A 26389-nucleotide genomic window follows, 5' to 3' on the forward strand; every position below is an offset into this window, starting at 1 on the left:
ATTAAACTAATAGGGAAACTGGAGAAATAGGTCAAAGTTTTGGATGACTACAAGGGGAGACTGTTTTCGAGTTGAAGATAATTCCCGTACATGTTTCTTTTTGCCTGAGGAACAAGACTTTTCCTTTCCTGTTTAATTGTACAGAGGTCCATTATAGCATGGAAGCTCATTAGAAGTGTAATCCTTTTCTTTCTTCTTTTTGTAGCTGTGATAGAACAGCAACCTTCATCCTTTTGTTGGAGAAAACTTTCCATTTTCAAAAAGCACTGTTCAGCAGTCCTGTTCTGTTCTTAGATGTCGATACTTACACTACCTGGGACTGTTGGGATGAGAACTCACCTCTCCACTGCCTGCATAAGGAATTCAGACACTTGAATTAGATGCTTAAGGGTAGATGGCATAAATGTTCCTTACAAAGGATTAAAAATTGTTCTATTTTAAGGTGTTGTTTCTTAATTGCTCTGTTGCATCTATTACCACTGTGGTTACCTGAATAACCGGAATCATACATTGATGTTATTAAACTTAGTGTTTTTAAAGCTACTAAAACAAAATTTAGCACTGTACTGTGGATCAAATGCCAGTAGTGAGTCATGTAGTGAAAGGATTTCAGTGTTCTGCATGGTTCAGGATTATCTTCACATTGGTTTTTTTTTGTTTTTTGGGGGGGAGGGGGCAGGGTTTCAGTCCATGATGGTTGGCTTCCAGGGCCTTCTTTCTGCGTGTGCCTTTTCATCTTAATCTCTTTAGTTGAGACTGATCTCCTGCATAATATAGCCCAGAAATCTGTGCTTCATGATCCCTGCATCTAGCATAATCGAGTACTCCATTGCAATTGAAATTCGCTTAAAAGGCTTCCGATCTTGAATTAAGAACGGGAAATGATAGTTTACCACACCATCAGTATTCTCACTACCTTATTTGCATCTTTTACTTCATTAATTGCCTAATGATTCATGCAGTTATTCATCTAATTCTCTTGTTAATAACTCTAGCAGGCTTTGAAATCAAACAAGTTTAATTAACAAATCATCAACAGTCAAGAACTGTTTGCTTGTGATGTGATTGTGATGACAAGAGTAGCTGCCTAAATTCTTCTTTAACTACAATTGTGGAACTTGTTTCTTGCCCCAAAGCAAAAAGTGTTTCTGGTGCTTGCTGCTGCAGCTACGTTAATTTGTGTTCCAAAATCCTGATGTGAAATTACTGTTGCAGCTACACCGTGGTCGTCCCGGTGATCAGCATTCACCCATGCATCACTTTCATTTGTTTGCAATATCAGTTTCATAAGGGTGGATTGAGAGGACAACGGAGTCTGGCTGTTGCCGTTCCTACACATGATCTTAGCATTTTGGATGTGCATATCAATGCATGCAGTCTTGTTCTCAACTAATTGTATACAACCACATGCATCTGGGCTTCTGGGCGTGCTGCTCAAATACAGAACCTCTTTGTGTTTCATTGAAATGTGCTTTACTGATGGATTTCAGACTCCTTTACTGCTGGTTTTCAGAGGATAAATCAATACATAGAAGGGCAGCAACATGCCTGAGGTCAAGTTGTAGGACCTGGAGCGGAGCCTTAGTTTTCTGTACTTCAGTCTGTTGAGCAGCACTGCTTGTAATAGTGTGCATCTGGGAGGGTCATTTGTTTCAGAGAATCTTGGTAATGTTTGCCCATGGAGATTGCTGGTGAATCTTTGGCAAAGGCTGTCCTGCGGCAGCTACTGTAGCGACATCCTAAGAGCAAAACGCTAGGTATCACGAATGTACCCCGCTTCAACTTGCCCTTTGTTAAATTGTGTCGGCAGATCTCCTGCCGTCTGTGGCGTCTGCACCTCATGCCATTCTGCTAATAACCCTGAAACACTTTAATCCTTGTAGGAGCCAGGCAAATTAATAAGCAAAATGAGAAAACCTAATCAGGCTTGCTAATCTAAATGCCCTTACTGTTTTCTCTTCTCTACTTTTTTAGGGCTGCTCAGTGTACTGAAAGAACAAACTATTTATAGTGTTTGCATACCAGTAAGCCTCCTAAGCTATTTCTTCCACGCTGAGCTTTACAGGGAGGAGCAACATCTGAATGCTATCTGAAATTTTTCTTGGACTGGGCAAATGCTCTTACCTCTTTGTGTGATATGTGTGTGGTCTTTTTAGGTCATTTATAGCAGAATCTGTTCTGTCTCTATGAAAATGGTGGTTTACCAAACTCTATATCTCAGTGCCTGATCAGACATTTTCAAATGAAGAGAAAGAGGGTCTTCTAGCTTCCAATGCAGGTTAAGCTTTCAAATTGAGTTTGATTTTGTTCTGAAGCTGCACAGCCCAGTTTTCTTCCGAATTCAGTCACATGGGACTCCTTTGCTTTCAGTGGTCATTTCCGAGAATTTGAAACCTAATATTGATGCTACATTAGAAAGAAAGTAATTTGGCCATTTCTCCACAGTGCTGTTCTTGCAATGCTAACCAGAGTGAGGAGTAATGAATACTCTGGGTCACTGAAATCAGCACGACTCCTGTGTCAGTGTGCGATGGATGTGTAAGAAGGTGCATTTTCAGAAAGCTACTTTATAGAGGCCATTTTAAGATATTTCTGCTTGAATATGTGGACTCCAAATCATGGGTTTATTAGTTGGAAGTAAAAGGAATAAGCCCACTGCCTTCAGTCTTCAGTTAGGAGATTGGGGGTGAAACACACCTGGATGTAGAATTTTGGCTCAGAAGTTACACCACGGGCCGCCTGCTTTTTGTTTCTTTTGTAAGCCAAGCTCCTAACAGCAACTTGGAGTCCTTGTTTGTTTGTTTGTTTGTTTTTTCTTTCATCTCTCAAATTTCTTGTGCGACTTGCCCCATCTTCCTCCATCCCCCAGAAGCCCTGTCCCTGCAGTAGGGGTTCTCTGTGCCTCCTGTTCCCTCCCATGCTAAATTTCTCTTGAATACCTCCTTCTCCCCTTCAGACACTTATTTTTCTTTGCAAAGGTTTTGTGCTCTTCCGTTCTGCTCTTCCTCTGCTAGAGATTTGTTTGCCCTTCTGATTTCAGCTCTTGCCAATAGCTTTCTTTCTGAGTCAACATTTTAACAGAGTATAGGGAGGAGCTGAGATGGTTCAAATATTATTATACTAGAATGTACTAATGACAGTGGTTGATGGATTTCCTGCACTGCAGATGTTAAGCTTTCAGACTTTGTCCAATTGGCAGAAGTCTAAGTGCTTTCTAGCAGAATTGCAGATCATGGTTTAAAGACTTGTCAGAAGGCTCATATTCATTAATTTTTTTTTCTGGATGTGTTGGAAGTTATCTGCTTGCTTTTCTCCCTTTCTTCTTCTCTTTCCCTCTTCCCGAGAACTTGTGAGCCACGGTTGAAAACTGCTGTTACTGATTGTAGACTGCGCAGCAGCAAAGAGCTAATACTTCTAAACCAATTTTCCAGTTTTCTCCCTAGCTGCTAGGACTCCCCCTTTTTGCTAGAGCCTTCAATGTCTTTGTGGAATTGATCATATGAGCTTTTCCTAAGTTTTATGTCATGAAAAAATATCTGCGTGATGGGAATGTCAGATTTTTGAATTATTGTTTTTCATAATCAGCTATGACAATGGCTACAGAGTCCTATGAACTGTAATAAAAGAATCCTAAAAAACTTCTATTCTGAGAAGGTGACACAGACAGTGTGGAGTAGGGAAGTGTCACCTTTCTCATGGGCCTTGGGAAAGGAAGCTTGGTGAGATGAGATGACTCAACTCCTGGATGCCCGTGGCTTTGGGCAGAGCTGGAACTAGAGCTCAGGTCTTAGCTGAAACATGGTCTCCTGAGAGTGATCTCTGGTGTGCTAAGAGTGCTGAATCCCTCAGGCTCTGCTTGTAGAGACTCACTGAACTGGAGTTTGACTCTTGTCCCGTTGAGCTGTATGGATTCTTGGCTTGTTAGGATCTCATCCTGCCATTTGAGGACTTTCTTGTAAACACAATGCTGTTTTATGTATTTATGGGGCAATAAGAGGTTGCCATTTACTTGAAAGAGATTGCTTAGTATCTCCTCGAGTTACTTAGAATTTCTAAGTTTCAAAGGCCTCTTATGTACCAAACTTCCACAATTTAATCAATAGCAAGAATGTATTGAGCTGTGCCTAGGGGTGGATGAAGAGCGAGTCGAGAGCTTATGGGTAAGGATCAAAGGGCAGGCTAGCATGGGTGACACTGTTGTGGGTGTTTACTACAGGCCACCTGATCAGGATGAGGAAGTCGATGAGGCCTTCTACAGACAGCTGGAAGTAGCCTCACGATCCCAGGCCCTGGTTCTTATGGGGGACTTCAACCACCCTGATATCTGCTGGAAAGACAACACAGCTAGGCACAAACAGTCCTGGAGGTTCCTGCAGAGCATTGGTGACAACTTCTTGACACAGGTGGTGGAGGAGCCAACAAGGAGAGGTGTGCTGCTGGACCTCGTACTAACAAACAAAGAAGGACTGGTGGAAGATGTGAAGGTCGGGGGCTGCCTTGGCTGCAGTGACCATGAGATGGTGGAGTTCAGGATCCTGCGAGGAGGCAGCAGGGCACCAAGCAGGATCGCAACCCTGGACTTCAGGAGAGCAAACTTTGGCCTCTTCAGGGACCTACTTGGAGGAATCTCATGGGTGAGGGCCCTAGAAGGAAGGAGTGTTCAAGAGAGCTGGTTAATATTCAAACATCACTTCCTCCAGGCTCAAGAGCGGTGCATCCCTATGAGTAGGAAGTCAAGCAAAGGAGGCAGGAGACCTGCATGGATGAGCAAGGAGCTCCTGGCAAAACTCAACCAGAAGAAGGAAGTATACAGAAAGTGGAAAGGGGGACAGGCCACTTGGGAGGAATATAGGAACGTTGTCAGAGTATGCAGGGATGCGACGAGGAAGGCTAAGGCCCGTTTGGAATTAAATCTGGCTAGAGATGTCAAGGACAGCAAGAAGGGCTTCTTCAAATACATCAGCAGCAAGAGGAAGACTAGGGAAAATGTGGGCCCTTTGCTGAATGGGGTGGGTGCCCTGGTGACGAAGGATGCAGAGAAGGCAGAGTTACTGAATGCCTTCTTTGCTTCAGTCTTTACTGCTCAGGCCAGCCCTCAGGAACCCCAGATCCTGGAGGCAAGAGAGAAAGTCTGGAGAGAGGAAGACTTTCCCTTGGTGGAGGAGGAGTGGGTTAGAGATCATTTAAGCAAACTTGACACCCACAAATCCATGGGCCCTGATGGGATGAACCCACGAGTGCTGAGGGAGCTGGCGGACATTATTGCTAAGCCACTCTCCATCATCTTTGAAAGGTCATGGAGGACAGGAGAGGTGCCCGAGGACTGGAAGAAAGCCAATGTCACCCCAGTCTTCAAAAAGGGCAAGAAGGAGGACCCAGGGAACTACAGGCCAGTCAGCCTCACCTCCATCCCTGGAAAGGTGATGGAGCAGCTCATCCTGGAAGCCATCTCCAAGCATGTGGAGGAAAAGAAGGTGATCAGGAGTAGTCAGCATGGCTTCACCAAGGGGAAATCATGCCTAACCAATCTGATAGCCTTCTATGATGGAATGACTGGCTGGGTAGATGAGGGGAGAGCAGTGGATGTTGTCTACCTAGACTTCAGCAAGGCTTTTGACACTGTCTCCCATAGCATCCTCATAGGGAAGCTCAGGAAGTGTGGGTTAGATGAGTGGACAGTGAGGTGGATTGAGAACTGGCTGAATGGCAGAGCTCAGAGAGTTGTGATCAGTGGTGCAAAGTCTAGTTGGAGGCCTGTAGCTAGCAGTGTCCCCCAGGGGTCAGTACTGGGTCCAGTCTTGTTCAACTTCTTCATCAATGACCTGGATGAAGGGACAGAGTGCACCCTCAGCAAGTTTGCTGACGATACAAAACTGGGAGGAGTGGCTGATACACCAGAGGGCTGTGCTGCCATTCAAAGAGACCTGGACAGGCTGGAGAGCTGGGCAGAGAGGAACCTCATGAAGTTCAACAAAGGGAAATGCAGGGTCCTGCACCTGGGGAGGAATAACCCCATGCACCAGTACAGGCTGGGGGTTGACCTGCTGCAAAGCAGCTCTGCGGAGAAGGACCTGGGAGTGCTGGTGGACACCAAGTTAAGCATGAGGCAGCAATGTGCCCTTGTGGCCAAGAAGGCCAATGGTCTCCTGGGGTGCATCAGGAGGAGTGTTGCCAGCAGGTCGAGGGAGGTGATTCTCCCCCTCTACTCAGCCCTGGTGAGGCCACATCTGGAGTACTGCATCCAGTTCTGGGCTCCCCAGTACAAGAGGGATGTGGCACTACTGGAGCAAGTCCAGCGAAGGGCTACAAAGATGATTAGGGGACTGGAGCATCTCTCTTATGAGGAAAGGCTGAGAGAGCTGGGCCTGTTTAGCTTGGAGAAGAGAAGGCTGAGAGGAGATCTTATCAACGTGTGCAAATATCTGAAGGGAGGGTGTCGAGAGGATGGGACCAGACTCTTTTCAGTGGTGCCGAGCGACAGGACGCGAGGCAATGGGCACAAACTGAAACACAGACACTTCCATCTGAACATGAGGAAAAACTTTTTCACTGTGAGGGTGACAGAGCACTGGAACAGGTTGCCCCGAGAGGTGGTGGAGTCTCCTTCTCTGGAGATATTCAAAACGCGCCTGGATGCAATCCTGTGCAATGTGCTCTAGGTGACCCTGCTTGAGCAGGGGGGTTGGACTAGATGATCTCCAGAGGTCCCTTCCAACCTCAGCGATTCTGTGATTCTGTGAATGCACCCACTGGGTCACAAGCTTTTATCTGGTGACTGGCAAGGTCCAGACTCTTCAGCCTTTTCTGCTGCATGACTGGGCCTGTTGAGTAAGTGCAGCAGGCAAACATCTGTGTGCATATGCTGGATCAAAGATTTTGCTTGATGCGTTGGCTGTGCTTGCCGGAACTGTGACCGCATGAGGCAAGCCTTTGCAGTAAGATAATGTGGAAATATTTGGGACTGTAATCTAGGGTAGCCTTTCCCTGAGCAAGGAAGGGGTTGGCCTTTCCCTGCCTACCTTTTCTGCCCCTTTATCCCTTCTTTTTGAAGATTTATGTGAAATGTCCCTCATATTGTGGGACAGAGTTGTCAGTAGATATGATCCTTTTGTCACCTAGATTAGAGTGTCTGGATTATAGTTGAGATACCTACCTGATCTCTGTGGCTTATTGTTTTTTAAATGGTTTTGGATTCCTGAAAATAGCATCTAATAATATGGACATCAGAAAATGTACTCGTGGAAGTCAGATTCCTGGTAAGTAAGGCTTCTTATTTTGGAAGCAATAGGATGAAAGAAATTGAAATCTTAAATTTCAACCTTTTGGGCCTTTTATTTATTTATTTATTTATTTTTAAGTCACATAGGAAACTGCATGCCTCAATTAATGTTTGTCCTCCTTTTTGCTTTGTGTTTTAAGTAACAAGCCAAACCCCAACCAGATCAATGTAAATAATGTCAAACCAGGAGTGGTAAATGGTACTGGAGTGCAGGCACAGAACACGGGAGCAGGACGGGCCTGTGAAAGCTGTTATAGTAAGTGACACGCCAATATAGCGGTTGTGCATAGAGAGTACAAGTACTGTATTGCAAACAGTAAAGTAAAAACTTTGTCATGGTGGGAGGGTGGGAGAAAAGGCTTTCGGGGGGACCACAGAATTTGATATAGCAGCATTTAAGTAAAGCTTTCTGGAGTGATTGATGTTATGTTGGTAAATATAATTGCAAAGTACTTGGGTGGGGGGAGGCTAGTAAATGTCCTGCATAATTGCAGGTGGCTATTGATTGAAGACTTTAAATGACTGAGGTGTGAACTTGACAATTTTTTTCACAACTTTTGTGTAGAGTGTAAAATATACATATTTGTACTTGATCTGCTGTCTCATATTAGTATACTGAGTTCTAATGCTTGTCCTCTTCCTTAATGGAGAGCCTTTAGCTATGCTGGAATGTGGGATTGTATGAGGAATCAAGTCAAAAACTTATTTTACCTTCTTTAGATGTAAAATTAATGTATGGGGAGTTTCTGAAGAGAATCCCCTCCCCCTCCATGCTGCAGAGAAATTGTTGTCTATCGGTCTTGCAAAATGAGAGCTTTTAGTTTCATTGGCATGAAATTTTTGCATCCTACTGCTTGTTTTCACTGTTCATATTTTAAAGTGTTTTTATATGTGTAACTAATTTTGCTGAAATCGCAAACATCTTTTACAGTGGTGATGACAAGGAAGGCCATCATCAGGTTTTTGAGTTTGAGCTTTGCACTGTCTTTGTGTGGGTTTTCTTTCTGTGATAGTTCTAAAGAGAATAAGCTCTAAAAAGTGATCCTGTTTAAGGATATATATAATTTTCACCTTTGTTATCTCTAGCCACACAGTCTTACCAGTGGTATTCTTGGGGTCCCCCTAACATGCAGTGTCGCCTCTGTGCATCCTGTTGGACGTACTGGAAGAAATACGGTGGCTTGAAAATGCCAACACGGTTAGATGGAGAGAGACCAGGACCAAACCGCAATAATTTGGTAGGTATCATGAAAGTAGACTGTTCAGTACTCTTGTCTAGGAGGTTAGGTGCACTATCATATATAATTAATTGTTCACTGTTCTTTAAAAATTTAACAAAACAAAAAGAACAGCTTCAACTGCCGTTGTTGTCCTTGGGTTTGATATTTCATAACCTGGTACGGATCTAGACCTGCAAAATTTGGCACACTAGCTTTGGCTGTATGTAATTTGTTGCCCAGTACTGCCCAGAGAAAAACCATTCTTTGTTTAGCAAACTATCCATCAAATACTTGGGATAATTTAATAAAGATGGGAAAAGCTGGAAAAACAGCCAATGTTTCTGGGTATTCCGATTACGCAGTCTTAGCTGTAGAGAGAAGAGGACTGATTTTCTATAAAGAAATTCATTATTTCCTGCAAGCTGTTCCCTTCCCCAAGGCACATTCAAAATTAGGTATCTCAAATAGCTAGTAGCTTTGAGAGTTCCCTTATCTTGTTTCTCTACTTCATCCTATTTTTTAAATTAATCCTTCTCTTTTGTGTAGGTCTTCAGTAAGCATTGTATGACTTCCTCTCCTTCCCCCTTTTCCCCCACTTAATTTAAGAAAACTCTCAAAATTTTTCTGAATTTGAAAGTCCAGTCTTGGAGCATCATCTGTTGGGCTGGTTGGAAAGCGCAGCTGCCTTACATGTGCAGAAGGCTACAGCACACTGACTTTTGCTCTTAGAGTCTTTCCCTCCTCTCTCCCCATCTTTGCTTTCTCTTTCTTTCCTTTAGCCACTCTCCTTTCCAGGCTTCTGTTTGCCCTCTGGAGCTACTTAATTGTGGAGTTAACTGCCAGCTTTTATCAGCCCTATAACTCTTGTTTGTTACTTAAAAATTGTGCTCTGTGGCCTGAGAAGGGGAAACCTTGTTGTCCCTAAACTGAAATTTCCTCCCATTTCCCACTCATGGGTGTGTTTTGAGATACCAAGATACTACTTCACTGTCTGGCCTAGCTGCTTTTCATGAAAAAGATACTGCTTTTGCTTTTTCTAGTAGATAAATGTCTTTCAGTATTATTCTTCATTATGTACAGTGATTATTCGACAGCTCTATGCATTATTCATTGAGCTCAAAGTAAGAATTAATAGGAACTTCTGTTTTGAAGCAAAAACTTTCTTGCATGCTGAAACAGTTTGCTTTGGGAAGTTGTGATGTATATTTTGGCCATACATCTGCTTTCTCATTTCCCTCTCCTTCCTGCAAATGCTTTGTTGTAAGCAGTTTGCATTATGTATCCAGAGCAACTCTAAGCACCCAAAGTTTGAGAGTCTTTCTGTTGACTCTGGTTAGCACTAAATCATGCGATAGCATCAGCGAACTTCATTAGGTCTGGCTTTCGGATCTCTGCTTTAAGGTTTTGGGACAGCACAGAAACAAATACTTCTCTGTGAAGAGAAAAGGAGAAAATGAGCCTTCATTTTTATCCTTTGAGATATTTTGGAAGAAAATGCCAAATGTTGATGGGTAAGATTTGGGGAATGGGGAAGACCTGTGCTGAAAGTATTTTCATCTGTGATACTGTTTCTGTTCTTATATCTGTGAATCATTAGTTGAAAATGATTTTATATGATATTATCTCGGTTCCAAAAAGTTGCTTTTTAATTATTTTTGTTAGAAATTGTGTTTATTTTTCTTTCTATTTAGAGTCCTCATGGTGTGCCAGTACGAAACAGTGGGAGCCCCAAGTTTGCTATGAAGACACGACAAGCTTTCTATCTCCATACAACCAAACTGACAAGAATTGCAAGACGTTTATGTCGAGATATTTTGCGCCCTTGGCACGCTGCAAGACATCCCTACCTGCCTATTAACAGCGCGGCAATCAAAGCAGAATGTGAGTGGTGGTGCAGCTGGGCTCCTCCTCGCAAAGCAAAGGAAAAGAAGTATCTGAGATTCCTTTCCTATGAAGTTTGAGTTGTATCTTCTGGAGACACTCTCTTGCTCATAACTGATGGTCAAACAATAATTAGCTATACTTGTAGAGTACTCTAACTGATCACAGGCTGCAGGCTGTTATTTTCAAATCACACTAAAAATTCATGAGTTGTTGTTTGTTTTAAAGTATCCCTTGTTTGCTTAAAACACTTAGCATTCTACTGCATTTGCGTTGTACTGCCAAGACATGCTTGCAATCTGTAAATACTCCTTTTGATAGGAAAGCTCTTTAAGAAGAGTTAATTTAGTCATTTAGTCTTGCTATAATATCTAAATGTCTTTACCTTCTAATTCTTTTTCTTTGTTTTACAGGCACAGCACGTTTACCAGAGGCATCAGAAAACCCGTTGCTATTAAAGCAAGTGGTTCGAAAGCCTTTAGAAGCAGTACTCCGTTATTTAGGTACTGAAAACAAACAAACCAAACAAAAAACCTACTCGCTAAGTCTACCAACCATTTTTTTTTCCATTTTGTTTTGGATTTAGATGCAGGTGCTGTATTAAAAAAAAAAAAAAAAAAAAAAAAGAAAGATTCCATTCCCAAAATTTTTCTAGATCTCTGTGAGTGTGGTAGGGGTTTTTTTGTTTTGTTTTTTTAAATCTACTACTGTGAAATACAGGGAGAGGTCAAAATCGCTTCCTCCATTTCCCATGAACTTCTCTTTTCTACTTTTCATACTTAATTTGACAGACTTAGTGGCTCAGCAGTGCACTGTGTGCTTGCTGACCTGTATCAGAAACCTTTTCAAAGGAGGGGAGGAACAATCCACTTTTGTCTCTGTGTGTGACAAGTGGACAAGTGATCCTCTTCTGATGAAGATATGAATGTAATCTTTAGGGAACAATTGGCCAGTTTATGGTTTCAATTCTGGGTCTATCTGGAGGCAATTTCTACAGTCGGGTCCTCCAAGAAGCCTCTCGGGTTTAGGAGAGCACTGTGTCCCACATATCTTAAATCAAGTGGTGGCTGTTTCTGTATTGGAGCTAGACCAGGGGCCTGTACTTCTGTTGTTCTTCACTTTTGTCTTTGTTTGTTTGTTTGTTTTTTGTTTAACCATTTTCTTGAGGACTTGGGCCTCTTGTCAGCTGAACTATAAAGGTCCTGAGTACCTCTGTCCGGGACCTAGGTGTAAGGTCTAGGTGCTCAAAGAGGACAGATGATGCGCCCGCTCTTGAGTTCAGATTGGTTCTGTGTCCCTCTGGGAATGTAATTATACAGTAACTTGCAGCACGATACTAATTAGATAGCTGCTACTTGTTTTACTGAAAGGAAAAAGTCTCATGAGTGGGCTGTAAAATAAAGTATTGAAATTGAGTTGGATACATTAATAGATGCATCTTAAATATGGTGCAGGATGCCTGCATGAAGGTCCCCTCACTTGATCAGGATGTAACATAGTAGCAGAGTACAATCATGACCTATTTGATCTTTATTAACAATAATGCTTACTGTACTGTATTCTTACGCTATGAAAGTAGGAAAATATTTTGATGATATTTTGATGGAAAGTGTGGGCAAGGCCTTATATACCTTGCATCACTCCAAAATAACCCCCTTTAAACCCATTCCTTCAATATCTTCCTTTTGTTACTGTTTTTGTAGATAACCTGAACTTTGTGTTCAGCCACTTTCTTAAGTCTCGTATGGGCTAATTATATTCAGCTGCAGTTTGTGGCCAGGTGAAACTGGTTTCTGCTGAAGCAGTTCATTAACTTCTGATTTTTTTTTGTTAAACTGATTTAAAGTGAATGAGGGCAACACACTGCTTCTAATTGAATAGGTGAGGGCCATGGTGATTTTTAAAACTTCTGTATTTTTATGTGGTGGCTTCTGCTGGTGCTGGCTTGCATCGTTCAGACTTGCCAACAAGCTTAAAAAAATGGATTTAAGTGCCTTAAAAGTCTTCTAGCGCAGTCACCTCGGCCGGAGACAGATCTGTTACTGTGGATTGAGTTAGAGAAGGTTAAGGAATTACAGTCTCCAAGGTCAATGTAGCCCATCTTGTAACCTTGCTATGGAGAATGTAAGCACCATAACTTTTCAGTGTAAAATCATCTGGTTCAGCAGTGAGTTATATTCCAGCTCTCCTGACTTTGCACTTTGTGGTGAAAGAGAGCTAGCATGAACACTTTCTTGGCTCGGATATTGAGGTAGCAGGTTTCCAGTAAATAGTCAGTAAAACTGCAGATGTCTATAGTGGTAAAAGAAATATTTATAGGACTAGAAATGAATGCAAAATAAACTATAATTTTCTTTGGTGCTGCTGATTTGTTACAGAGATACCCTGAAGACGTGGTCCTAGGCTGTCAGAGCAGAGTCTAAGATGAGTCTAACCACAGAAAGCTAGCTTGAAGAGTGGTACTTTAAACGCTTCCTTTTTAACAAGGAAATTGATTGCCTTTTTACCCTGATAAGAAACACTGGAGTTAAGATTGCGTTTGTCTGAACACTTATTTTGATGAAATATTTTAAGGTTCAGCATGTATTACATATTATTTGCTGCTTCTGTGTTGAGTGTTGTACTTAAAGTACTGTGTACTAATGAGATATCCAAAGGCTTCCCAATCTGTAGTGCATAGTGCAACCAAATCCAATAAAAGGAGAAGTTTTGCTGTTGGATAAAATCCTGCTTTTAATGGTTGCACAGAATGTATTGGTAGATTTTTTTGAAATTCTAGCTGAGAGCAAATTCAGTAGTGCTGTGTCAGGCTCTCTGGCTACTAAGCTGGGAGAAGGGAGTGGAGGGTGGCTGATGGAGTGGAGAGAAAGCAGATGAATTTTTGGAGGAGTCATGCTCTGTGCTCTTAGAGTTAAATGTTACCCTATGGTTAGGGCTGAGAAGGAGCCGCTCATTTTAACTTCCCATTTCCTGTTGCTTGTAACTTTTTCAATATATATATTTTTTTCATCACGCAGCCTGTGGTTGATCTATGCCTCAGCCAGAAGGTTGAATTCAGACTCAGGGTTCAAAACAACGCCATAAGGAACACATACTTGCTTGGCCAATTTAGAAATTTTATTTTTACAGACCTTGAAAAATTTGCCAAGTTGATTTCCGTAGAGTTTAGGGATGTTGCATGACTGTATGAAGATGACTTTTAATACAGAAAAGCCCAGAAACTATTCCAAATGACTGGAGAATAGAATTTTGGAAATAAAGTACTTTTTTTCTTAACTCTTATTTTAGAATAATGATATGTTACAGCAAATGCTATGATGTTGTTTTAAACATCTTTAGTGTGGTAAATTCCTGAATATGTGTAGCTTTATATAAGTAGCAGTCTTCAGTCAAAATTAGGGTCAAATTCAGAAATGAGAGTTCAGAAATAGTTTGCATGTAAGGGGAGGTGAGGTATACTTTGTCACCTTGAAAGTTTGCAGGTTGTTTTCAGACTTATAATTCCAGTATGTTCACTAACAAAATCCTGCTCTTTCTCAACAGAGTCTCATCCGTGTCCTCCAAAACCAGATCCTGCAAAGAGTTTGTCCAGTTCTCTCAACAATCTGACGCCTGCTAAGTTTACACCTGTCATTAATAATGGGTCCCCGACTATCCTGGGAAAAAGAAGTTATGAACAACACAACGGAATGGATGGTAAATATTTTTCTGCAAAATGTATATTGTCTGTATAGGCTCTCCTATCTTTTTATTATACAAGGAGGTTGTTTAAAACTATGTAGGCCCTAATATAAATTCAGAGTTTTTTGTTCTCAAGATTTTTAATTTTTTCCTCTCGCAAGTTTTGCATGTCCCATTTCTATTTTTGGCTGTGCACGTGATGTGTACTGTCTGGGTGGTGCATGGACATGGACTAGTGCTAGTGAAACTCTGGCTTGACCAACCTTGCAAATCCAGCGATAAAATATATAAACTTCCTTTCAATTTTTAAATGAGTTATATGAAGAAAAATTTAGAAGCTATTTCCAATGATGTTTCGCTTTCCTTTCGAGGCTTTCTGCTTTTAAACTTGTGGGTAGTAGCTGTGCAGTTCCCAGGTGGCTTTGCAACCTGTGGATCTCCTGGGTTTCAGCAAAGCTACCAGAGGCTGTGTGCCACTGAGAAAGGCAGCTACTGCTTAGCTGAGGGAGGCAGAAGTGCCGGATGTGGCATGTCACAAACCTGCTCCTGCCTTGCTCAAAAAGATCACTTGCTTTTGTTGCCCTATCACGAGAACCTCGGGCAGTGGAGGCTGGGCTTTATCCCTTCAAGGACCAAAGGCAATGGGAGAGGTGTCTGAAGGGGGGGACAGAAGCAAGGTGTTCCAGGCCCGGGCTCCAAGGCTCTGTTCTGAAGAGCTGCTCTTGCCTCAGAGTGCCAGAGAAGAAGAAATTGCAATCCATTTCTCAGATGAGGATAAAAGGATCTATTCAAGTGGTCTTAACAGGAATTAAACCACAATTTTTTAAGGAGAGTATAGCTCTCTGTAGCAGAGGAATGGAACCATTATTTTAACAGTGACTGTGGGTGGGGAGGGAAATACAATCTCTGTCCTCCCAGGAGTGAACAAAAGCTGAATTACATTATCTTACAGACTTTTTCTTGGAGGGAAAACACATTCTGTCCTGCTGTGTCTTATTCCTGTAGACTTATACTGTCATACTGGAGTAAAATCACAGTGATTTTTTTTTTTTTTTTTGTACAGCTGAACAGAATCTTCCTCAGTTTTTACCTTTAATTTTAACTTTATATGTGGCTTGTCTGAAATATAGTTATAAACATTTGATATCTTATTGTTTGTGTTGTAACATTAAGAACTTTTTAAACTGCTGCTGTTCAGGTTGCTGATGTGATGTTTTTCTCTTTTCTGTTCACCTGTGCTCTGTCAGGCAACATGAAGAAGCGCCTGTTGATGCCTAGCAGGGGTAAGACCTTGAAGCTGTGCTCAGCTTATGCTAGGAGAGTGATTTTTTTTTTTTTTTCTAGTTTCATCTGCTGGCTTGTCTGTGCTTTGTGGCTAATGATTCTGTGTGCACATTCTGTGTTGATGTCTACATGTTCTTTGGGTAACCATTCCACCTGTGGTTATGCTGATCACCTTCCAGGCTTTTCATGTGCAGACAAGTTGTACAACCGTATTAATGCAAAGAAGGGATATTATGTTCAGAGTTGATTAGTAAATTCTCACCTTCACACAGCAGTTTTCTAGCAGTTTTGTAAAACTACTGAAACGTGAGATGGGTGGTTTGAACCTAGATATTGTTTCGCTGTTTAATTTAAAAAAAAAAAAAAATCAAAGTTTTTATATGTTCTAAACTAATTTAAATCTACAAAATTTGACCAAAAGAAATAGGAGACAGTATTCATGTCAAGTCTCGGGTTCAAGCCTCTATTTTCTATTGGGTCAGGTCTTAAAGTGTGGGACTGTCTGCACTTTTTCTACCTGCAATAGAAATCAATGGCTTTAAACTTCCACAGGGGAAAAAAAAAAATCTGTTTTGACAAAAGAGTAGTCCTGGGAAATTTTGGTTTGGGATAATGCAGAAAGCGTGTCCATCAGAAATGCATGTAATGTTGCTTTGCCAAATCCAGTAAAACAGTCCATTTGTGAATAGTTAGGATATAAAAATGTCAATAGGAGACAGGCAAGCACAATAACTTAGGTTTATGTGTTAACATTAAATGACCCACACTGCATGCCCTGATGTGTTAAGCTTTGTGTTTAACAGCTGAGGCAGTGGCTGGCTATTATCTATATTTACATGCATGCATATATAAATGCATGCAGAGAGTACAATAACGATGAGGACAGCGCTCTTGCTCTCTTGGCATATATACTTTGATATTGTGTTGCTGAGTTTTTAATGTAATTTTTAACTTTCTTGTTTTGGGAAAGATAACAAAATTCTTCTGACTCCTCTATTTAGTCAGTGTGGCTTCCTCAGAAGCTTTGCCCAATATTAAGGGAAATGGCTGCAGAGTAGCTCTCTGAATTTCCACAGCTCCTAATAAGTACATGCGTACGGTCATGCCTGCTGTTCCCTGCTGAATGTCCTCATCAGCAAGGGGCCTGCTGAGTCACCCAGCACATTACACAGTCCTGAAGCTATAAAATGTTGTGGCCCAAAGGAGAGAAGTGGAAGAACTGACCCCTTCCCCCAGGCTCTCTCTGTGTAAAGTGCTGGATTTGGTAACCTGAAAACATGTGCTTTTGGAGGTGGAGGATTTCCGTTGTAATGGCAGTGTTTTAAAATGTCTGCTTGCTGGTGTACATATTTTATTAGATACATTTCAGTGATAACTGCTGCTGGAGCAGTTTGCAAAAAGATGAGGTTAGTGAAGTACCTGTTCAGGCTGCTCAGAATATGTGGTTTTCTGCAGTGTATGTGAAGCTGTGCAGGGGCAGGCTCTCACTGAGTGCCTACTGCTTATCTACTGCTGGTTCTTAACCAGCCACGGAAATGCTCGGAGCATTATCTGGTCCTGTAACTGTTAAGTAGCTCTATATGGTTCAGTCCCAAACTCGTTTGCCTCCTTGGACATTGAGTGTTAATTGGATGTTCTTGTGAGTATTTGGTGGCTGAGTTTTAGTTGCGAGTGGGAAGTGTTTGTGATGCTGCAATTGCTACCTCTGGAATATTTTCTGATTCTGGGTTGCTGGAAGCCTCACCAGGATGGAGCAGGAGGGGAACCACCTGCAAGGAAACAAGGTTGAAAGAATTTGGATCATGATGTGCTGGGCATGAGGAAACAGATGGTGGATGTTTGGTGGAGCTATTCCTGGCCTGGAGCCGGTTCGTGTCAGTGTGACTTAGAGCACAGGTTCCCGTAGCCTGGCACATGAGGCTGGTGTTTGAGCCCAAGCTGGTAAGGCTTGCTGTCTCTGGGCATGTATAGCTAATGTCTGTTTTCTGTGCTGTGCCAGAATTGGGAATGTGGTGTTGAGGCTCCTCTATGTCTCTGGATGGAGTCACATAGACTTATTAGTTTGGGGCGGCTGCTGGTGGGAAGGGAGAGGAGGAGGTGAAAGGACAGGAAGAGCCCATGTCGGAGTCGCTGCGGAGAAGACGTGAACAGCAGCCAGAATGATGAAGCTTGGCTACCAGAATTTAGGAGCCAGGGAGTTAGAGCAGAGTAAAAGTGTTGAAATGAACCCATTTGTCCAGAAGTGACTGGTTTTTGGATTGTATCAGTCCTAAAATACAGGAAAAAGACGAATGAGAGTGAAATCGAAGTATTATAAATATCAGTTTGCCCAAACAAATCAGATTCTTCTTTATAAACATAGGTACATATACAGAATTACTATAGATACTAGTGAGAAAGGGTTTTTTCCCCTTAATGATGCACCATAATGGTATACCGGCTGGTTTAGGCCTTTGTATTGTACGATTGTACTAACAAGAAAAGCTTATGTTACAAATGCTCTACTACGGCATAGAGGGACTAAAATTCTCTCTGCACAAATTCAGTTCCAAATGAAAGGCTTGTTGTCCACCTGCATTGAAATAGTTTTCAGCAATATGTTTACTTACTGTGAAACTGTATGAAAGATCCAGGTTTTTTTCTCTCTCCTGCTGACGTGCTGTGTTGGTGGCACCTGTAAGACACATGGTTTGGATAGTTTACTGTGTCAGTCTCTGAAATGTCCTGGTGGGCAGCTGGTAGTACGGTGGGCTTTAGTTGAAGTGTCTCTGCTGAAAGCTGGTGGTGAAAGTCCTTTGGTGCTGGGCTGTTACTTCCAAAGTTGTGGGGGAAAGTATCTCAGCTGCTGGAAATCATGGCTGCTTGCTGAGCAGATGGTGTATGTTGAGTTTGTAAGAACTGGCTAAAAGGAGAGCCTTAAAGCACTGTGAAAGCCAGAGACTGTTTTGCAAGGAATAAGCCTGATATTAGCTAGTATTTTTGCTTAGTGTAAAGTATGTACATCCATGTTTATACACAGATATTGGTGGCCAGGTTTCTAAGGCATTTAAACTCCATAGAACCTACCTTCGTTTAGACTATCCAACATTACTGAAAATCAAACCATTCATGTAGGTTTTTTGCATGCTTTTTCAGGCACCACCGTTAGAAGATTTTCCTCTGAGGCTTTTCCACCCCTTGGTAGTTAGGTTGATGGGTGGTTAGAATTCAGCCCTCAGAAAAGTTAATTAATGAAATGCCTTGAACGTTCTTGGATAAATGGGAATATAGTTCCTAAATGATTAGTTGTGCCAAAATAATACCTAAGGGTGGAGGGGATGGAGAAAGGAGACCTTCTAGGCTAGGTTCATATATGGGTTGTTCAGCTTGAACTCTCTGTGAAAAGAGGTAGTAATGGGAACAAAGGAAAAGGGAAATCTTGGTGGTGGGAGATCAAGAAGGAAAAGGAAAGGCTCCTGTTGTTGCTGCAGCCCGAGCTAGCAAAACTAATTATGGAAAGGTTGGACATTGCTGAACTTAGGAGTACTTTAGAATTTTCCTTTGGAATTTAGTTTGCTTTTATCTCTTGCTACAATAACTCTTTAATTTTTCCTTTTCTGAATCATCTGTGTTTGTCTAACCCTAGAGAGAGGAATTTTGTCAAGCTTTGAATATGATTTGTCTGGCCAGACACCCAGAGTTTAGACTTATACTTGAATCCTAAGAACAGGAAAACATACTTCATCTCATCTCCTCATCTCTCTTCTCTCCCCCTGCTCCATTGTATAAGAAAGGTTCGTTCTTCTGCGTTTTTGTTACTTCTCCTTTAAATCTTATTGGAGGCATCATTAGGCATGCAGTGGCCTTCCTAGCTGTTCTTCAGCTTTAGGCTAGCATGGAAAAAATCCTGCAGATTACTGATTTTGGAACATTAAAAGTACATGGAGTCTCAGAAGCTGTAGAATGCAGTAAGCTGTTAAAAATGTATTAGTCTATTCCTTTTTTTTTTTTCTTTCTTCTCCTCATTAATGTTCTGGAGCCTGCCTGACAATATTCAGTGGAGAGGATGTTTTATGTTCTGGACCCTGGTTACTTTTGTCCACACAGCTATCCAACATGGGGTCTATGTGATACTCATTTTGTGCAAATTCCTACGGGGTGGGTGGAGGGAGGGAGCACTGTTAGACTTTGTTCTCTCTTGCACCACGTTAGCTTTCATCTGATTGAATTTGTTTTTCAGGGTCATCACATGCACTATAAAAATTGGCAGAAAGAAAGAGAGCATGAATGAGTAGCTGGAATAAAAGGAAGGCTTTTCCCAGCAGCAAACTTAATGCTGAAATAAAGTGGTAGTGGATCATGCTCCAAGTAATATGTTAAAAAATTAGGGAGGGTTCATAGAAGAGCCATGAAAATGGTGAAGGGACTGGAAAACGCACCTTATAATGGAAAATGTTTTTATCAAAGAGGAAATTGTAGATGTTTGTCACTACTGACAGGAGCAGCAGAAGCGTGATAATAAAGGGCTTTTTAGTCTAGCCAGGAGTGGAATAATAAGCTGTTGTAGCCAGAAGGTACAGTAAAAAAACTTAGGCTAGAAAAAAGCTGCAAATTTTTGAATGAGGTTAGTTAACTGTTGAAATACCTTGCTTCCACTGCTGGGAATTTCTTAAACAAAATGGAATGATGATCTAATTTAATGTGTTCTGGTTCATTATTTCTTACCTCCTCTTGAGGAAATATGAATGAACTCCTAGAACTGGAGGCATTATAGCTTCATCAGCCTAGCGTAGCATTAGATTTAATTATCAAGAGATGAGTGTGAAAGTGGAAACACTGCTCTTGATCAAAGACAGCTATTGAGGTGGAACTACAGGGAAGTCCTTTAGCATCAGCTGTGTAGGAAGCCAGACTTATTTCAAAGGTCTCTTCTGGTTACTTGGACCTTACATAAAATTTGATTGTTGCTTTGCACTTACCTGGTTGCATTAACCGCATTACAATTCTTCCTTTATCAGCGGTGGCACCGGCTGCCTTTCCAAAGTCAAGGATAACCATCCAAAGAAAGTTTGTCCATCCAGGAATGACTTTAACCAAAAGGGAATGCTGTTAGGACATGACTCAGACCTGTTTTCTCTAGAGCTGGCTGTATCTAGTTAGATCACCAAAATCAGTAGATGCACAGTAGTTGAGCAGATGGCCGTATCTTCTGTGTATTTGTATTAGGCCTGCGATTCCTGTGTGTGAGAGAACCTGTAAGAGTGTCTCCTGGGCAGGATCAAGTTATATGGAACAGCAGGGGCAGATCTGGTCCCTGAGCAATGGCAGAATATAAAATTGAGAACAGCAAATTAAAAAACATCTCTGAATGGGATGTGTCCAAGGCATTGGCCAGTGACCCCAATGTTTTACAGTCTTTCTAGAGGTGATGAAAGCAGCTGGCAAATCAAGAGGGCATAAAAGGTGTAAGGGTGGCCAGCAGGGACATCATTTCCTGAAAAGCATGCAAAACCTGAGGAGAGAAGTAGAAAAATAAGGTGAGCATATGCCGAGAAAGTTAATGGTATAAATAGCTGCAAAGTGAACCTCCAGGAGACAGAGAGCTTCCTGTTCTTCTTTGAAGGTGAGACTGTGGTCTGTCCAGTGGAAACAGGTTGCACTCAAGAGTGCTAGTAGCAAACATGCTGGTGTAGTGATTATGCGGTTTTGCAGTACTTGAGATAAACTATATTGGATACAGGGTAAACAGAGGCAGCACTAGGGGAAGCTTTGAAAGGGTATGTACGAAGGTGAAAGTGGTAATGGTGAATCAGTGCTCTGTCAGGTGGCAGAGGAGTTTGAAATCATTTTTTTGTAAAAATGAATGGATTAATAAAGACTGTTCAGCCATGCAGAGCAGAGCTTGAAGTGGGGAGACAGGTTTTAAAATAAATAAATAAAATCAGCTTGTAGTATTGCCTTTCCCATGCTCATGAGTTGACCCCAGATCTGAAAATCAGTGTGTGCTACATCTGCTTTCAGGACTGGTTAAGAACACAGTAAAGAAGTGCTCTGAACCCCAGAGGAACTCGGGTTCCCTTTGGTCAAAAATAAAGCAAACATTGAGTAGAACATAGCGTAATCCTATTTTAGGGCAAGTTTCTCAAGCATCATGATTGCTTATCAGTTCTTGTTACTTAGATACTAGAAGAAAAGAGCCTCTGTTTGATTTTACTGGCATGGGATAAAATGAAATCTCTGCAGTCAGTGTTGCTGGGACTGCAGACAGATGCCGTATCTGTACCCAGAGTAGCTGTTGTGAACCACTAAACAGCATGCCTAGTTAACTAGTGGAGCTGAGTAGAGTTAACTCTTTGGTTTTGTGGCGAAAAGAACAAGGGAGAAAAGTAAGCATGGGGGTTCGCTGTATTTTTTTTAACCCTATTTAAAAGTTGAGAAAAAAATTCTCTTGTTTCAATTTAGATTGTCTCTTTTAAGTGCTGTTTCAGAAGATCAGTGTGACTTAGAAATTATCGTGGAGGAGCATCTGTACAAAATATTTTTGTTTGATAGTTTTGAAACACTTCACAATTTTTTTTTTTGAAAACTTCTTCCCTCTGAAACTTTTTAGATGAATTCCATTGATTTAAATTTTCTTGCCAAGCTTCGTTTGCCACACTGTTTCTTTAAAAGTGTCTAATTATTGAGTTTGTGCAAATGATAGCTCCACGGGACTGGGAGATCTCCTTTCTTTCTTAGACTTGATTTTTGAAAAGCTGCTATGCCCAAAGTGAAGCTGCTTTGAGGCTTAGATCTCCACCTGAGGACTAGACTGCAACTCGGTCGTGTAATCACATAACGAATAAGAAAGCATCAGGCCAAGCCACAGTTGCAGCCTGTGCACATGCAGGGGTTACTTCCTAGATACGCTCTTTTAATGAGTACTGCAGTGCTGCAGCTTCCTTGCTTTAGATTACATGCCAAAAGTACAGATTATTTCTGAGAAGTTTTACTTAGCATTTTATATGCAGTTGAGTGAAAATGTTTTCACTCACCTTCAGCTTAGCCGTTATACTTTGGTTAGTTCTTTTTGGTATTATGGAGAAAGATCTGGAAACAAGGTCAGGAAGAGATGGGCTTCACAATCTGCAGATCAACTTAGGAAAAGTATTTGACTTTTGAGGGATGGCACAGCCTAGGATGTGTGTGGTGACTGGCGAGAGTAGAGTGCATATCCTAGGGCAGTATTAAATGTGAGAGGAAGTGGGTGGGTAAGTTTTTAGGGGCAGAACTGCAAATGACCTTGAAGATGCAAATCCTGAACTCAAACATAAAGGGCGTCTACACATGTGATACCTATATGCAAGTGGAATACTCCCAGTTCTAAGACCAGCGAATGATTCGGTTGTGTCTAGCTCCCATAGTTTGGAACAACAAATCCTAAAGAAGTGAGGTGCATGGTTTTATTGCCTCCCCAATGTCTCACCGCCAGACGAAGGTGAACAGTAGTGATTCACTCAACGCTGAGATAGATAGTAGCTCTTCAATCTGAACATACCTACCACAGGGCAGCTACTGCCTTCTGGGCTCATGACAGTTGGATGTTACTGCCTAGAATGTATTAGTAGGGTCATTTGAAGTGCTCCTAGCACATGATCCTGCTTTGCATGAAGAAGACCTCATCTGTGAGATACTGTGAAGCAAACTAATGTCATCTGGTAGACTGAGCATTTCAGGAACTACTATCCAAATCCAACAAGGCTAATGTGGGAGGGTTAGTGGAAGGAGGTGGGTAAAGAACCGCTGCTTACTCAGACAAATCAAAAACTCTTCTTTGTGGAATCTCATGTTTGGAGTTACTGTTTGTTTAATGTTGTCTCAGGTTTATTCATCCAACAGAGAAATGTGATCACCCTGTGTTTCATTACAACCAAAACAGTCTGTGTTTCTGTATCTGTTGCATGGAGCTGGGCTACTGTATTCTGAACTATGTTAACCTTTCCTTTTTTTTTTTTTTTTTAATTAAAAAAAAGTCTTAAATTTTTTTTCCTTTTTCTTTGCCAATCTTGGTAGGAACTTACTTAGGTAAGTAAATTGCAATTTTAACATTGTTTTTATGTACAACAGAATTTTAAGAAAATGTTAGTCCAGGTGGTGTTTGATACAGTTTATGCTCTGTTCTGCTTGTTGCACTTGCATTCCTGAAAGTTTATACTCTACTCGTTGATTGTTAGAAGGTGGACACTCAATCTGCTTACAGCTGTAACACACTCTTGGCAGTTTAAGAAAGAGAGAGGTACTAAACAATTTTTATAAGCTTGCAAAAAGTGTATGTGTTTATATGTCAACACCTGCAGACTACTTGAAGTGAACCAGTAATTTGGAGATGAAATCCTTGTTCATCAAGTCTTGTTCATGCATGCATATTGGGCTTTTTTTATAGGTCACTCAAAATGCGGTACTATTGATATCTTTGTTACTGCTGGGAAGGATGGAATCCCAGGAGGAGGATTTCTTTTGAAAAAGGAAAATGTATATAAAGAGTGTGTGGCTTTTGAAATCAGAGCCATGTATTTTAGTGTAGCTTATATTTAAAACCTGTCAGTTGTTAGAATATTTGCTAAATTCTGTGTTCATTGCGATTGAAGATGTGCTTATGAATGTTGTTGCGTATTGCGTGTTTTGCATGATACTTCTCTTTAGTGAAGAGAAGTAAAACCAAAACAGCCTCTGTGACTAATTGCTTGTTGTCCTGATTGATTAAAAAAGATGAATTAGGTTCATATGAGATAAAGGAGCCATAGTTTTGTGCATAGGGGATATGCCAATGACTGGGGCTAATAAATTTTAGCAACTGTAAATTAAACAACTCCAAGGTACATTCAGAGGCTGGAAGCTGAGCTGCTGCTCCTCCTTGGTACTAGGGTCAGCTCTGCTCCTCCTTGATACTAGGGTCAACTCTGCACAGGCTTCTTGTGCCAAACTATGAAATGGCCTGTAAATATACAGGCAATGGTATGGATGTTCAAGCATGGAAGGGCATTGGTATATTTGTACCCTAGTAGGAAAGTGGCAATGCTTGGTGCTGCTTCTGCAGCTTCTTGATGCTTGTTGTAGTAACTTCCCGCAAACTTCCCCGTGCTCCAGTCTGTTTGGATAGGATACTGCTGAGAGTTTGGGCTCTCCTGCTTCTGGCAATGGCAGTTGTGTATTGTGGGAGCTGGAGAAAAAGGGAGTAACTTTTGAATGGGACCTCTGAGCAGGCAAGGTTGTCTTGCTGGGCTCGCTGCAAGTAGGTTTGAATCAGTAAAAAGCACGCACATCCGTGTCTCAGTCTTCTAATGGGCTCGGATATGTTGGTTTTCTGCCCGACCTGGAAGCTGGATCCCCTGTTCCACTCAAGTGTCACTGGATGCCAGCAGTTCCCCCCCCCCCCCCCCCACTGTGGTCTTGGTGCATTATGCTCGTTGCTGCCCAAAATTCAGATTTGAGTATTCTCTCACTTTTTAAATAAATCTGAGAATGCAAGATCCAAATGATAGGAGATTTACATGCAAAGAAACAGACTGGTTGGTTGAGAGCTTCTCCCCCTGCCCCATCCTAGAAATATTAAACAAAGCTGCAAAGTAACAGTAGTAACAGACTTGCATTTGCTGTCTATGATGGTCTCCCACTATTTATTTATTTCTTTGGTGAAAGTATATTCCTCTGCAGCTTTGATACTTCAAGAATGGTGGGGTCATTAAGCCATAGTAACCTGCTTTGACTGTTTTTTTGAGCTAAGATCTCATCTGTAATTGTGCATATGCTTGAACAAGTTCGGAGGCCTTCGTCAAGAGTCGAGGCATGCTTGGAGGGTCTCACATAATATCTCTAATGTGATTAGTTGTTTTCTTGCTATTTCAGTAACAATGGGGAATCATTGGTGGTGAAGGAGAATCTAGGCTTATCTTCAGATGTATGTTTAATTTACCTTGTCTTCATTTTATCGTCTGGAACTTCCTCTTTATTTAAATGTGTAGAGGAGACTTTGGCAGGAGGAATTGAAAGGTAGCAGATTTTCTAGGGCCTTGGTTTTTTTTTTTTTTTTTTTTTTTTTTAATTCGGTAGTACAGAAAAAAACCCTCTAATCTTCAGTTTTTGGAAAATATTTCAATTTCTTGGCTGCCAAAGACTAGAAAACCTGGTTAGATTCACTGGGGACTGTTACTCTTTGTGATTTTAAGGATTTGGTCAATCCCGAAACTGTCCCCCCCCCCCTTCCTTCACTTGAAGGAAGTTAATGTTGCTTCTGACACAGAAGTCTGATTTCAAGCAGTTGGACTTTACACATCATTGAAAAGAATATCTGCACTTACTTCCCTGTGGCTTCTTAGACATCCTTCAGTAAAATAATATTAAAAAAGTCTTCTCCTGGTCTAGTACTGGAGCTGTAGAGAAGCTGCCAGAGCCCTGATGGATTTTACTCCTGGTTTATACTCATATGCTCTCTTACTTCTTTAACCTGCCTGTGGATGTGTGTGAGAAATCTTTCAAGCCTTGAACTGTGAAAATGGAGCAAGCACATCACAAAGGACTAAGTTTCATGTGCTGGGTTGTCTGTCTATGCCACTCCTTACCCTGAAACTCGGGACTGATTTAGTTCTTGGAGATGCCTGTCTCATAGACCTCCTCTCTTGCACAGGAGCCACCACAAGCTCTTGGGCAAGAATCCATTGCTTCCAGTATGGATGCATCCTGTTGACTTGACAGCAAGTCTGAAATGGGTTACAGATGTTATGCTCTCTCTGCTTCTCCTAGGTGGCCATTGCTGATAAAAAGTATTCATTCAATAACAGTGTTTCAGTCGCACATAGATGCAGTGTAATGATTTTTATTGCAAAGTAGAAGTAGTCTTTCAAGTGTCCATTTCTGTATTTACTCTTTCATACTGCAGTTATCAAAGTGTGACTGAGGGAAAACTCTCAGGTATTTAAGGATTAATTTGCTAATCAATACCTTATTAATGTGATAGCAAGGATAGAAATTGTATTGAAAACTGTAACTTTGTTTTGTGTCCTACTTTATTACAGCTCAGATTGACGTG

General features: G+C 41.4%; 1 protein-coding gene across 3 annotated transcripts in view; it reads left to right on the plus strand.

The window, feature by feature from the left end:
* MTA1 (metastasis associated 1) overlaps positions 1-26389 on the plus strand; it is a 94881-nt gene that overhangs the window by 56335 nt on the left and 12157 nt on the right. For 2 of the 3 annotated variants that reach the window (XM_067300727.1, XM_067300728.1), the window contains exons 12-17: positions 7420-7535; positions 8366-8517; positions 10191-10380; positions 10794-10883; positions 13924-14076; positions 15309-15344. In XM_067300727.1, the coding sequence (XP_067156828.1) occupies positions 7420-7535; positions 8366-8517; positions 10191-10380; positions 10794-10883; positions 13924-14076; positions 15309-15344 (737 nt within the window). The remainder of the gene's footprint in view (positions 1-7419; positions 7536-8365; positions 8518-10190; positions 10381-10793; positions 10884-13923; positions 14077-15308; positions 15345-26389) is intronic. The other variant, XM_067300729.1, reaches the window with a different exon arrangement.

Source organism: Apteryx mantelli, chromosome 8, assembly GCF_036417845.1.
Source record: "Apteryx mantelli isolate bAptMan1 chromosome 8, bAptMan1.hap1, whole genome shotgun sequence".
Lineage (NCBI taxonomy): Eukaryota > Metazoa > Chordata > Aves > Apterygiformes > Apterygidae > Apteryx > Apteryx mantelli.